General features: G+C 56.4%; 1 protein-coding gene across 1 annotated transcript in view; it reads left to right on the top strand.

Annotated features, from left to right (window-relative positions):
• Positions 1-13,471, top strand: part of PLXNA1 (plexin A1) — a 121,489-nt gene that overhangs the window by 67,184 nt on the left and 40,834 nt on the right. The window contains exons 9-10 of the mRNA XM_056336479.1: positions 231-345; positions 6,392-6,592. Coding sequence (XP_056192454.1) covers positions 231-345; positions 6,392-6,592 — 316 coding nt within the window. The remainder of the gene's footprint in view (positions 1-230; positions 346-6,391; positions 6,593-13,471) is intronic.

The raw sequence follows: 13,471 nt of genomic DNA, 5'->3' as shown, positions 1-13,471 counted from the left end.
AGGACCCTTTCCCCTCACCCTGCCATGGGCAAACCCTGTGGGTCTGGGGTGTGCAGGCATCTCACCCCCCAACCTGCTGGTGCACAGCCCTTGTCCCACACTGGGGGTCCATCCCATACAGAGGTGGGGGATCGCCCACAGCTGCTGCCCTGCTGAAGCATCCCAGGAAGTGCTCCAGTGGACCCTGGCCTCGCCGTGCCCTAACGCTGCCTGCTTCTCTCTCTCTGCAGCTGCCTGTCCTGTGTGAACGGCTCCTTCCCCTGCCACTGGTGCAAGTACCGCCACATCTGCACCCACAACGCCGCTGACTGCTCCTTCCTGGAGGGACGCGTCAAGCTTTCCGAGGTAGGGTGATGTGAGCCAGCTCCCCTCTCCTGTCCTGGTCCTGTCGCAGCCCCCTGCCCTGTGGGGAAGGGTTTGAAGAGAGCAAACCACTTTGGGAAGCATTTCCCATCACTTTGCCTGGGGTGCTGGAGCTCCCTGGGAAGCAGTGAGGGAGGGGTGTGAAGCACTGCTGGGACCGTGTGCTGGTGCGGAGAGGCTGTGTCGCTGTGGAGAGGCTGCTGGGTGCAGCCGAGAGCCCTTTAGGCTGAATGAAAGGAAAAACAAAGGCAGAGACGCTAAAACATTTTTCTCTGATGTTTTTGAAGGGAGCAAGCTTGAACTGTCATTGCAGAACAACTTGTTTTCGGAGAGGGAAAGGTTGAAATCCGTAAAACAAACCGTTTTGCTATACCTCATGCCTTCTTCATCTCCAATGCTTTGCCAAGAAACATGTTCTTTTGCGGGGGTTCATCCTGCACAGCATCTGTGCCACCCGCTGGGGAAACCTGTCACTGGGATAGTGCTCGCAGGAGGTCCTGGCATCCCCAACCTGTGGTGGCATGACTGGCTGCTTGGGCTGGGTCTGGAGGTCTGGCGAGCAATGGCTGGCTCGACAGTAAATGCTGACTCGGGTCCCGAAGGGAGAGTTTTGGGAGAGAGTGTTTCTCCTCTGTCCCTGTCCTGGAATGAAGCTCTGGTTGAACTTTACCTGGGTTTCCAGTTGCCTGTGCAGGGACCCAGTGGGAAGGGTCCTGCTGCCTGCTGGTTGCTGCTGGGAGCAAAAGCCATATGCTGTCCTGACAGGAACGGTTCAAATAGATGTTGTCCTGGAGAAAGTGTTTGCCCAGATCATCTCAGATAAAGTTTGGTCTCTGAGCTCCAGCAGAGCTCATGTCCCTGCAGCCTCCCAGGCCAGGACCAGTCCCCAGGAGCAGAGGTGAACAACAAGGGCTTGTCTCTGCTTCACAGACCATGTGTGAAGGCAAGCAACTGAGATGTCTCCCAAGATCTTTGCTGTCCTGGCTGGCACTGAGAGGAAGCCTGCCTCTGCATCACCCCACGTGGGAGGAGCAGTGTCTCCGAGTCAGTCTCTGTCCCCTGTAATTTGTGTCTTCTGAGGTCTGCCCTCATCTTCAGTGAGGACCTGTGGGCTTGTGGATGTCCTTCTAGGTCAGGGCTCCTGTCCTCCCTGTGCCCCCCCTGCTTCTGTGCTGGACTAGGAGCACACACGGAGTCAGACAAATTCCTCTGTGGTGGAGACACCCCAGTTAATTTTCCCCCCTTCCTCCCCCTCTGCCTGTCTCATCACTTGAAGAGCTCTCTCACAGAAGAGGATGAGAGGGCTGGGCCACTACTCCGTCATTGCCCAGCCACCAGCAGCTTTGCTTTTGTGCCCGAGATGGGACAGATGGAGGAGCATCTTCCCGTGCACTGGGGCTGAGCCCTGTGTGGCTTCCCTGCTTCCCTTGGGTGGCTCAACCTGGGCTGAACGCTGGATGCCCACCAAGCTGGCTCGGTGGGCATCTGGTGTCCAGCCAAGGTCAACCCACCACATCCCTGTGGAAAGCCAAAGCGCCTGGTCCTGCTGCCTCTCCCAGGGAAGCTGCTGTGTCTATGGGGAAATACTTGAGCTTTGCAAACCCGCAGTGGGTCAGATACTTGGGTGCTCCCCAGTTTAGAGCCTCCAAGGACTGCAGGAGCAGAGGGACTTGTAGAAGATGGCGATGTCCCTGCATGGGGCCACACTGGGCTCTTGTCATCATCCTTATTCCAAGCGTGGAGCTGAGTGAAGCTGCTTCTCAGCCAAGCGCGTTGGGAGAGCTGGGAACGCCCAACCATCCCTTGGTTGCACGCAGGGCTGGTGCTTGCCATGTCTGCGTGGCAGCAGGTGAGTGCTGGGAATGGGACTGTGACAAACGGTCTCCTCCTGCCCCCACTGCCCAGCACGCAGCTGCCCGGGCTGTGCCGTGGCCCCTCTGCCAGCCTCTCGGGTGGCGTGGCTGTGGCTTTGCACCCTGCCGTCCACCGAACTGCCGTCCACCAGTGCTTTGCACCGAACTGCCGTCCACCGAACGGCCAAACTCCAGGCTCTGGCACTGTCGCTCACCTCCCTGAGGGTATCGTCTGAATGCAAGGGGGTTGCACCGTGCTCGTGGGTGCTCGAGCGGGTCTGGCACGGGCCAGAACAAGGTCAGCCTGGTGGCCCCACACCAGGGGGATCTGGTAACATGAGAAGATCAGCAAAAGCTGTTTTCTCCTGGCTTGTACCCTGAAGAAACCCGGTGAGGGGCTGGCCTGTCCCAGACATCCCAGAAGCCTGCTCTTGAGGTTGCGCTTCCAGCCAGCCCTGGCGTTGTTTCTGCAAATGCGATACGGTGTCCAGACCACCGGAGCCCGTTGCTTCTCCTCTGCCCCTTCCCCTCGCAGAGGGCACGGGGAGGCTGCTGGGCTCTTCCCCGTTCCCTGCCAGGCAAACCCAGAAGCTTTACCCCCCAGGGGTGTTGTCTTTGGGATGCGTGCAGCTCTCCTGTGGACCAGCTGCTTGGGAGCTCCTGTTGTTCCTGAGAAGGGGCAGGGTGTCCCCCCACAGCCCTTTTGGCCACACTGGGACCTGGAGCGGTGCCTGGCTTGAGGTTTGGAGAGCCTGGCTCAGCCTGTTTGCACGTTGGTGTGGGCTCAGCAGTTCCTGGCAGGGATGGCAAGATAACCGCAGACCGGCCGCTGCTGTGGGCTGCATGTCCTGAGACATCCCATCCCCATCCCTGGCTGGTCCCGGTCTCCTGCAGGGTCGGGGGACTCGGTGCCAGCCCATGGCACCACTGCACAAGTTAATGGCAGACATCCCAGCTCCGTCCCCTCTGTGGGAGGATGTCTAACGGGGAGGGTTATTTTAAGGAGCATTTGGTCTGTCTGCTTTGGCTGGTGTGCGGTGGGCACTGGTCAGGAGAGGCAGGGACAGGGGTTAACAGCCGTGCTTAACTCTTGTCTCTGCCGGTTCCCACGGGTGGCTCACCGCAGTTTCCTGGGTGGGAAAGCAGCTGTTTTGTAGGAGAACACAAAGAGTGACCCACAGCACTCTGTCCTGGGCATGCCGGGGATGTTTGCCTCTATTTCTGGGGGTGGCAGGACAGGAACCACCACTCACGTAAATGTGCCTGGGAATGGCGGCAGCAGGAAGGATGTCCCTGCCCGCTGGCTGCTGTGGCTTTGAAGCCTGGGCTCCGGAGATAGCCCTCCTCTGTGGCTTGTTTCAGGGTTCAGGGCTGGGGAAGGGGTGATGAAGCAGCACGGGCTACTCTTCGCTTTTCCCCGTTTGTGGTGCCCAGCTGTGGCTGTGGGGTGATCAGTGATGGACTCCCCACAAAGCTGCTCTCCTGCGGCGGTCCCTGCCAGCACCGAGCTGCTGTGGAGGGTAAAAGGCTCCTGGCCTGGGGAGACTGCGTGTGTTCTTCCAGTCCAAGCAGGTTCAGCTTATGTTTGTTCTTCACTCCCCACCAGTGGGAATGGCTGAGGGCTTTGTGAGGGAACCTCAACGCCTGGGTCGAGCCCAGCCCCAGTCTGCCTTCATCCCCTTCTCTGCTGATGGCACAGCCTTGCAGCTGGAGCTGGGAGCTGCCAGAGAAACCCAAACAGCAGCGTTTGTGGCGTGACTTAAAGCTCTTACCTCTCCAGGCAATCCTGTACACTTGTCATATTCTCGCCCAGCTAGAAAAACAGTTTTAATGGAGAAAATCTGAATTGTGAGATGTTGGGGTCTAGCTTTTCTGCTTATCCCATGCCTTTGTAGCTCTCTGCTCCTGGGAGCTGGGGCTCTGCTGGGGGGGGCTGTTTTCAGCAGGACAGTGAGCGCTGTGGGCTGTGCAGAGCATTCCCGAAGGATGTAAATGCTGGGCAGTTTCTGGGACGAGTTTTGTCAGCGATTGGAATTGCTCGTAGGGGAAATGAGTTGTCCCAGTGCCCCCACCCCTCCGGGCACCCTGGGCGCCCACCAGCACCAGGTGCTTCCTGTTTGGGCGCAGGCTGACATTTTTGCTGGATGAGACACTTCTGCCGGCAGATGCGGAGCATGTGACGTCGCGGGGGACTCAGCTGAAACTGCGAGTCAGCAAAATGAGCTGGCCTGTCTGCGTGTGCGGGGAGAGGGGCACATGTGGGGAAGGGGATACACGTGCCCACCACGCTCCCCGGGCACCGCTCTTGCGAGCATCCGTGTTGAGCCCAGCTATGGCGGCATGGACTTACCCGCTGGCTGCAATAATTATAGAAAAATGAGGAGGCGGAGGTGTCGGAGAGCGAGCTGGGAGCTAATCCTTGCTGAGTGTGTGTGCCCTATGGGGAAGGCGTGTGCCACCCGCGGAGTCCCCCTGCAGCGTGGAAGGGGATCAAGCAGGTGGGGACTTCTCCCTCCTTCAGCACTTCAGAGCTGGGAGCTGGTGGGGGGCAATCGCCGTGCAGCGGCGGGGACCACTCATTATAGCTGGCAGCGGGTGTCTGGGGCCTCCCTGCTGGGAGCCTCCAGCTCATTCTGAAAGGGGGGACGACTGAAAGCCCCCTTTGCAGAGGGGCAGCCGTGACACGGAGCAGGGAGGTGGCAGAGCAGCGCCGAGGGTCCCTGGGCAGTCCCAGCCCCATCACCATCTCCTGGTTGGGGCTGGCACCGCTCTTCCTCTCTGCTTTCATGTTGTTTAGCATGTTTTAGGGCTAAGTAGCTTCCTTTCTTAAAAATTGTGCTTTTGGGCAATAAATGCTTGTGAAGAACAGGAAACTTCAAAGCATAAAACAGGTTGGGTTTTTCTGTAAATATTTGCTAAATGAAACAATTTCTTTTTCATTTCTCTGGATTGTTTGAAGGTTAGATTAATCCTGAGATCAAGGCTGGTGCTGCGCAGGGTGGCAGGAGGCAGCTGGCCACGCACGGCTGCTGGTGGCCTTGGGGCGAGAGCTGCCCCCACAGCTACGCTGTGGCCTTGTGAGAGCAGCGGGGTGGCTGCGTCCACTCCTGGCACTGCTGCTGCTGCCGTTCCCGTTTTCGGAGCAGCTCGTTTTAGCACATGTTATTGCTTCTTGATGTTATTTCAAGCCGATGCTTCCAGGAGTCGCTGCCGTAGGTGCGAGACCTCCGCTCGGCTCGGCAAAGCCAATGTGGGATTGCATCAGGCTGTTGTTGCTGAAGTGGCACCCACCGGGGCCACAGGGCTGTTTTGCTGCCTGAGCTCATTTATTTCTGCTCCCTCCTGCTCCCCCGTGCTTTGCGCACAAGGCTCACCAGCTCCCCCAGAGCAGCTGGGAGCTCGTGGCTATTAAAAGTTGAGTGCTTCGCCCTCCTGATGGCTCCTTCCCCGGGGAGCGTGGGGGGCTGGCAGGGTGGTGCTGAGCCCCTTGCCCTTGCTTTCCTCCCTGGCTTGGACTCACCAGCATCCCCTGGCCAGGGGTGCTGACTTCTGGGCAGACTGCAGGAGGGCTGGTTGGGGTGATGCTGCTTTGAGCTGGCTGCAGGTAGAAGTGGCAGCAGCAAAATTCACTGCAGAGCAGGTTTTCTGCAACACTGCAGAAACATGTTGCAGTGTCAAAGGGGGAAAAGGCTTTTCTGTCCATTTGTGAAGGAAGAGGGAAGGGGGCTGCCAGGGGAACAGGAGGGCTGAGAGGGTAGCCTGACAATGTGCAGCCCAGCGGGTGTTAACTCTGAAACCTACTGACTGCAATGATGACATTAAAGCCCATCTCGCTAGGAATCATTTTGCTCAAATGTGTGCTGCTGTCGCAGCACCAGGTTACCGTTCCCATAGCTGAATCCTCTGTCTGGATCAACGCGAGCTCTGGAAAACACCCCGCTGCCCTGCCACCAGATTCCTCTGTGCTCCTTTGCTGTCTTCAGGTCTTTGGTCAGAGCAGCCACAGGATGCTGGTTTGGGGTTTGCTGCACATAAGGATTTACCCAAGTGTGTGTTCAGGGTGATATTGTCTGTGCTCAGTGGTGCCTGGGCTGCAGCCGAGGGGTGTTGTGGGGGTGCTGAGGGAGGCTGTGTGGTATTCCCCTCTCATCGGCTGCCCCTTGTTCCCCTTGCAGGACTGCCCCCAGATCCTGCCTTCCACCCAGATCTACATCCCTGTGGGCGTGGTGAAACCCATCACCCTGACCGCCAAGAACCTGCCCCAGCCGCAGTCCGGCCAGCGCAACTACGAGTGCATCTTCCACATCCCCGGCAGCACCACCCGTGTCACTGCCCTGCGCTTCAACAGCACCAGCATCCAGTGCCAGAACACCTCGGTGAGTGCACAGCTTGCCTCGGCACGGGCTTTGTTTGTGGGCTGCTCGTTCCTGCCCTGGCCCGGGACTTTCCCGGCTTGTTGCATGGTTGGGTTTGTTCTCCCACAGACAGGTAACGGGGATTTGTGCTGCTTGTGGGGTGTGAGGTGGGCTCCCCCCTGTACTTCCCCCAGGTGCATGGGAAGGCAGCTGCTCAGGGTTGTTCTGGGTAGGATCAACGCCAGTGCCGCCAGGCTTTAGGAGCACTTCCAAGGAAATTGGCTTTGGAAAGCTGAAGAAAGTTGCCTGGGATGGAGCCAGCTGGCCCAGACGTGCCGGAGCCTTGCCTCCCCGTTCTCTCTGCCTGCTCTTGCTTCCCCTTGATACCAAGCTATCCCACTTTACAGGCGGGATTGAGCTAACACCTCTTCCGTGTCCTGCTGCGCACACGCTCCCCCGTGTGCTGCCGTGCCTGCCAGCCCCACAAGTGCTTCCCTACCTCCCCTGCAGCCCCTGTCTGTCCCCAGCTGTGACTGGCAGCTACCTCGTCCCCCTGCCTGCCTGCCCTCCATCCTGGCCCTGCTGGTGCATCGCTCCCTGCCTCTCAGTCCCTGCTCCCTGCAGCTCTGTCACTTAAGCTGTCTCCTGCAGGCAGCTCTGCCTGCTCTGCCCCCTCCAGTTGCCTTATACCAAAGAGAGAGGGTGTTTTGTGGCCCCTCGGTGAGGTCTGTGTGTGCCCCTTGCTTTGCAGCCATCCTGTGCAGGGACCACCAAGCCCGCGAGCAAACTAATAGCCCCCCCAGGAGCCGGCTTTGCTCAGCATCTTGGCTTTGCTCAGCATCTCGGCTGCCCTGCTGGGCTCTGCACCGACCTGCCCTCATCTGCTTGCAGCTGGCCCCTCCCTTCTCCCTCCCATTTAATCCTTTTAAAATTTGTTTTCCATCACTCATACTGTGAAAGCTCATTTGCAGCCTAACACCAGTGCTGATCCCAGCTCCCTTGTCCTTTGGTGGCACGAGTGACATTTAGAGGCCATTGAAGATGAGCCTGGCTCCCTCCCTCCCCCTGCGCTCTCGGGGCTGTGAAGCCTTTGGGCAGGAGGAGCATCCCGAGCCTCTGCCTCCTGCCCTGGGTGGCAGTGCCAGGGGGATGCCGTGCTGCTGGGGCTCTTCCTCGGTGCCACGCAGTTTGTGAGGAGCAGAACTGCTCCCCATCCTGAGTTGCTGGCTGGAAATGTTGTCGGTGGGTCTGTGCTTGGCCTGGAGGTGAATCCAGGCAGTGGCACAAAGCGTGAGCTCCAGGGAGCAGCAGGACCAGAGCGGTGTCTGCAAGGCCCTGCTGCAAGAAGCCATTAGCGAGGCAACTTGAGCAAAGGTTTGTCATCTTGCTGCTGTGTTTGGGGAAGAAAAGAAGCCAGGCGGAGTCCCTTGCCCAGTGGAACTGGCTTGGCTGCTGGTCTCTGGTGTTGATTGTGACCCTCGCCTGGGCTTTGCCATGCAGATCTGCCCCTGGACCCAGTCTTGCCCATTGCTTGCACAGCTGGGAGTTAGTGCTTTGAAGGGAACACGATGGATGTGCGTGTGAAGAGATGTCACAGTAGTGGTGGGGTCCCTTTGCTGGGGTCTTGTTGCTGCTGGTAGCGAAGGTTGGCTGCTCTGTCTCCATCACAGTCAAGTGGGAGGTTTGGGGGGGGGGGGTGGGGGGGAGCGGTTAGCTGAGCCACTCTTCTCCCAGCAGAGGGTTGGTTACACCAGGTACCTGCTTGGTTGTCTGAGGGCTGTTCTGCAACATGTCCATGCCTACCAGAGCACCTGCAGCTGGCAACAGGCTGGAGGAACCATTGCCCTGGTGCAGAGTATGGAAGAAACGCAGCTCTTTGTCCCAAAGAGAGAGCCCAGCCTGGCCAGGCGTAGAGCTGCGTTAGCACCCAGGAGCCGAAACTGTCTGCCTGGGACACGGGAACTCTGTGGGGGAAGTGGGTATTGGCTTGCAGACCTTCAGCCCTTGTGGTGATTTGCTGGTCCCCAGCTTTGTGGGGACACCTTGTGAGCCCCTGCCTGGCCAGGGCCCCTTGGCCAGCCCAGCCTCCTGCCGGCTCTCCTCTGCCTGCAGCTGGCGGAGCTGGCAGCTCCCTCTTGCCCAATTCTTTAGCATGCAATTTAGCTCCAAGGGGTGCCGTGGCTGCCAGCACTGGTGTCATGAGTTGCACGATCTCTGCAGCTCTTCTCCAAAGGGATAAGACAGCTTGAGGTGTGCCTGCCCACCCTGTGGTCCCCATGCAGAGCTGAGGTGACTGGCACCTTCTCCTGGACTGACAGTGGTAGATATTGGACCTGAAAATTGCCAGGGGTGCCGTGAAAGCAAAGCAAATTGGTCAGAGAGCACATGGGAGGTGTTGCGGGCTGTGTGGCAGGGGAGCATGGGGCCATGGTCTCAGGCAGGAGACGTGGCTTTCAGGCACAGGGTAGCTTCACAGACAGAAGAAGAGAATTTTGGCTTGAAAGAATCTGTCTGGCTTTCAGGGTCTGCTTGCCTGCTTTAACGTTTGAGGGCATTTAGCCAGGCTGCTTTATGGTGTGGAGGATTCAGATTCACACTTCTGGGATGCTTGTCTCCTCCCTGTCTTTTTTTTTTTGCAGTCCATCTGGCTGGTTGACAGCACTTCAGGCTCCTGCACAGCCACCCACCCATGACCCACCAAGTTCTTCCATTGCGATTCATTCTTTGGGTTAGGATTTTGGGTCTTGGCTGGTGTGGAGGACGCTGGGGAACGGAAAAATAGGGGAAGGATGACATCCTCCCAGCCAGCAAGTGAGGAATGGATGTCCTCTCCTCGGAAAGGCATTTAAGCACACTTTGTTTCCAGGAGTTCAATGGGATCTGAACAAGAGGTTAATTACTCTGTGGAATTAGGGATGCTTTCCTGAATCCTGGGTGAATGGAAGGGATAATAAGTCAAACTCGCTTAAAACTCTTTGTCTTTTGTTTAGTTTTAGTGCTTGTCAAACTCCAATGACTTGTTAGCACTCTGAAGAAAGGACATCTTGGTTAAATATTCAGCAGTCCATTCGTTAAGGTTTGAGTGTCGACTATAAACATAATTTGAGACACCCAATAGATCTTCAGGAAACTCAAGGGAATTCCCTGAGTTCCCCATGCATACCAGGGCAAAAACCACACAGAAAAAAACACTTTTCTGCCTCTTCACTTTGGTCTCTTTCTGCTCTTTGAAGGGAAGGCAATCCTAAAGGTTTTCCACATGCACTGTAAAGAAACAAAAAGAGAAGCCTAACTAAGAAAATTAAATTCTTTGCCAATGAACTATATTTTTCTTTTTTTGTTACTTGGTTACTTTTAATCTTCTGGAAGTGGACATTTCCAGGCTTGCTTCTTGCAGCAGAGGATGGAGAAATGGTCACCTGTCTTAATGTGTGCAGGTAATGCCACTGAGTTTCATTTTGCAAGCATCCCTGCCTTTGCCTGTTCTTTCCCATCTACCATCCCTTAACAGGGCTCACCCTTCTGATTGCTGCAAAAATTAAATAATTTTGCGGTTGGAAAATACCGCAGTCCCGAATCTGCACTACTGCTTGTAACATTGGGCTTCATGTGATTTAGTCCTGGCCTTGGCAAAATGGCTACAGGTGTTTCTTGTTGCCAAGGGTTTGGCTTTTTCTCTCCAGAATATTCCTCTTAAGGTTGAAATAGCCCTAGAGCTGCTCTTTCCCTTTAAATGTAAAAATAGGAAGAACCCCTGATCTCCTTTCCATGAGCATTTGAGTTTGTCATCTCAGCACTTTAAATTAATCCTCACGCCTCAATTATTTCCCTTTCCTTTTAACCAAAGCCCTGTGTGGAGAGGAGCAGCTGTGTCACCTCCCTTGGCTCCTTTTTGGCTCCTTGCTGGCCGATGCCCCTGGCAGGGACAGCCCGCCCTGCCCAGGGCTGTGGCTCTGGAGGTTGGTGCCCTCTGGCCAGGCTCAGGTTGGGATGTTCATCCAGGAGCAGCTTGTTCCCATGACAAAGTGCTGAGGTGGGCTCATGAGTGGTACCCAGCACAGATGCTGAGGCTGGGGTACCCAGCCCAAGGTGTGCATGGTGGGAAGGCAGGCAAGACCTGGTAGATTTACATTTTCTGTTTGTTTGGTTTTTTTCTTTTCTTTTCTTTTTTTTTTTTTTTTTTTTTTTTTTACTGCAGTGGAGCCTGGGTGTTGCTCTACCATATTCCCAGGGTCTTGGGTTTTCACTTACACCCTGCTGAATTTCAGGCAGGAGGAATCCAGGCAGGGAAGCTTGTGTGTGATGGGGGAGGAAAGGAGATTTATGTAAAAAGAGCAAAAGGGGATCCAGAATCAGAGGCCAAGCGTTACTGTCAAGTTGTGCTGTTGTGTGGATGACGGTATTTTACTAGGCCTAGGGTGTATTTATAGAGGAACATAAATCATACACACATGCCCTGTTCTGAGCGCCGCACACCTCCAGTATATGTATCTCTAATTAACCAGCCATGGAGAGGGAAACAGGATTGGAGCCCACAACCCCAGCACCGTTCACCAACAAAGCTGTGCTCTCCGTCCTAGCGGTGCCTACATTTATCTTTCCTGCAGCAGTGTTTAAAGTGAAAAGGGAGTATCAGGAGAGTTTGATAGGATCCAATTAAATTCCAGCAGATAAAATAATGATGAATTGCAGTTGAGCCCTGGCGAGACGCGATGTACATTACTGCCGTCCCCGTAGCGCGGGGAAGGAGTTGAGGTCATCAACTACAGAAAAATAGGACACAGCTGCAGCCCAAGCACTCCTCCAGAAATGCAGCCCAGGGGGATGGTGCACGTGGGAGGGAGGGGGGTTGCAAGGGAAATTCGGATGTGTGGGTTTGCTCGCAGAGGAGCAGCCCTTCTGCTGCCTTCCTTGGGGCTGGGTTGTGCAGGTTGTGGCTGGAGCGGGATGCACGGATGCCTTGATGGCGGGGGGGCTGCCCTGCCTCTTCTGGGCTGGGAAGGGCTAGTGCCTTGGCTAGTTGGCGTAGTGCTTGCAAGAGCATCCCAGAGCGCATCTGAGTGCGATCTGCCCCCAGATTTGGGGTGCCCCATGGCTGGCTGCACCTCTGTCCCCTGGGAGTGTGGCTGCCTGGAGGCACTTTCTCGGAGTGCTGAATCCCTCACCCCAAGGGGAGCTGGGCGGCTCTCGGTGCCCGCTGCTGCTGGTAGCTGGTGGGCAAGCAGTGGGCTTGCTATAACCAAATGTGAGACCTTCAGGGGAGATGGAACCCACCACCCTCGCAGTGTGCTGGGCTGATGGGCGTCCCGGCATGGGGACAGAGCGGGTGTGAGAATCTGAGATGTGAGAAGCACGTGAAGTTATCAGCTCTTACTTGGGAAGATGCCTGAAATGAGTTTTTGGTGAAGAGCCTTGAGAAAGGCTTAGCGAGGAGTCCTCTTGCCTGAACCACATCTCTGCAGAAGGAGATCTTGCTGGGAATAGCTGTGTCCAGGTCGGTGGGGCTGGCCCGTTGGCTGTCAGCTGTTCCACGCTTGCCTCGTAGGCTCTTCCAGGGAGGGACAGAAGGGCTGGCCAGGTTAGGTAAGGAGCCAGGCGGCTTGCATCTCTGTTGCTGACTCACTCGATGACATCTTTTCTCCCATCCCCTTCTGTGGACTGTGCCGCATAGGAACGCTTCTCTTTTGGGTGCTGTTGGTTTGCTCTTGGGGCTGTGCCTGTCATTTTTTGCTCCCAGAGCCAAAGTCCCTTTCCCATAACTCAGCCCTGGGGCAGCTGCCGTGCCACATCATCCTTTGGCACAGCCGGGGGGTCCCAGTTGCCTGCGTAGAGCGAAAAGTGTCCTGATAGCAGGATTGCCAGGTCGCTGCCAGCCACAGCGATTGATTAACGGGGAAGCTAGTAGCAGTTAAGTGTTTAATGGATGTTTAGCGCTGTGTTAGCTAGAGGCAGGGAGGAGCCAGCGTGATGGGACCTGCTGGCTGCCTGTGGGCTCTTGTCTGGATCCCGTGGGATGGACAGGTCAGTAAGCATCCCCCTGCCTGATCCCCACTGGTTGTGGGGTCTTCAGGGCTGGAAAGTGGCTGCTCCTGTGCTCAGCTGCTGCGGGCTGGGTGCTGCTGCCTTCCCGGCTGTGGCTATGCCCGTGGTGGGAGAGGGCACCTTCCTGCCCGTGCTGGGGCGAGAACAGCTGCGAGGAGGCCTTTCAAAAATGTCCTTCAAACTAAGAGGTTCTTTGAAAATTAGAGGGGGATCTGATGGATCTCAGTGTCCCAGAAGACTGAGCCCTGAGCCCATGTGGCTGCAGCTCCTGCCCCCATGCAGCTGAGCCATGACTCCAGCTCCAGCATCCTACAGGGACCAGTAACTGCATCCAAGCTGTGGACCCGCTGGCTGTCTCTGCAGGGCAGGTGAGAGACTGCTGATGGGCACGCAAATGCCGAGGACACGTTTTTCATTGATATCTGTGTTCCCTTGGTGGTCCTACGCCGTGAATGCCAGCCAGGGCGATGACTCCTGCTCCTGCCGGCTGCTTCCCTCTGCACAGTCCTGTGCTCCTGGCTGCTCCCTGCCGTCTGCCTCAGCTCCACACCATGGCAAATTCAGCATCCTCAGCACGGTGTTGTTTTCCAGAGGGACACCATCACTTGTGCAATTGCCCTGTTGCTGTCTCAGGGCTGGTACATGAAGAGTTAATGCTCTCCCTCCCTCTCCCCCCATTCTCCTTCCTCCAGCCCACCTCCCAGAAGAACTAATTTCCAAAAGCAGCCGGGGCAGAGAGATGCAAATAAGTGTTTTGGACAGCTGCAGGCTGGATGCCTTCCCGAGATGCCAGGGCCCCAAATGAGACATGTCAGAGTACAAATTGAAAATGCCAATTTCACTTACGCTGCCACGTGG

This window comes from Falco biarmicus, chromosome 4, assembly GCF_023638135.1.
Source record: "Falco biarmicus isolate bFalBia1 chromosome 4, bFalBia1.pri, whole genome shotgun sequence".
NCBI lineage: Eukaryota > Metazoa > Chordata > Aves > Falconiformes > Falconidae > Falco > Falco biarmicus.
This window is presented reverse-complemented; position numbering and strand designations above follow the sequence as displayed.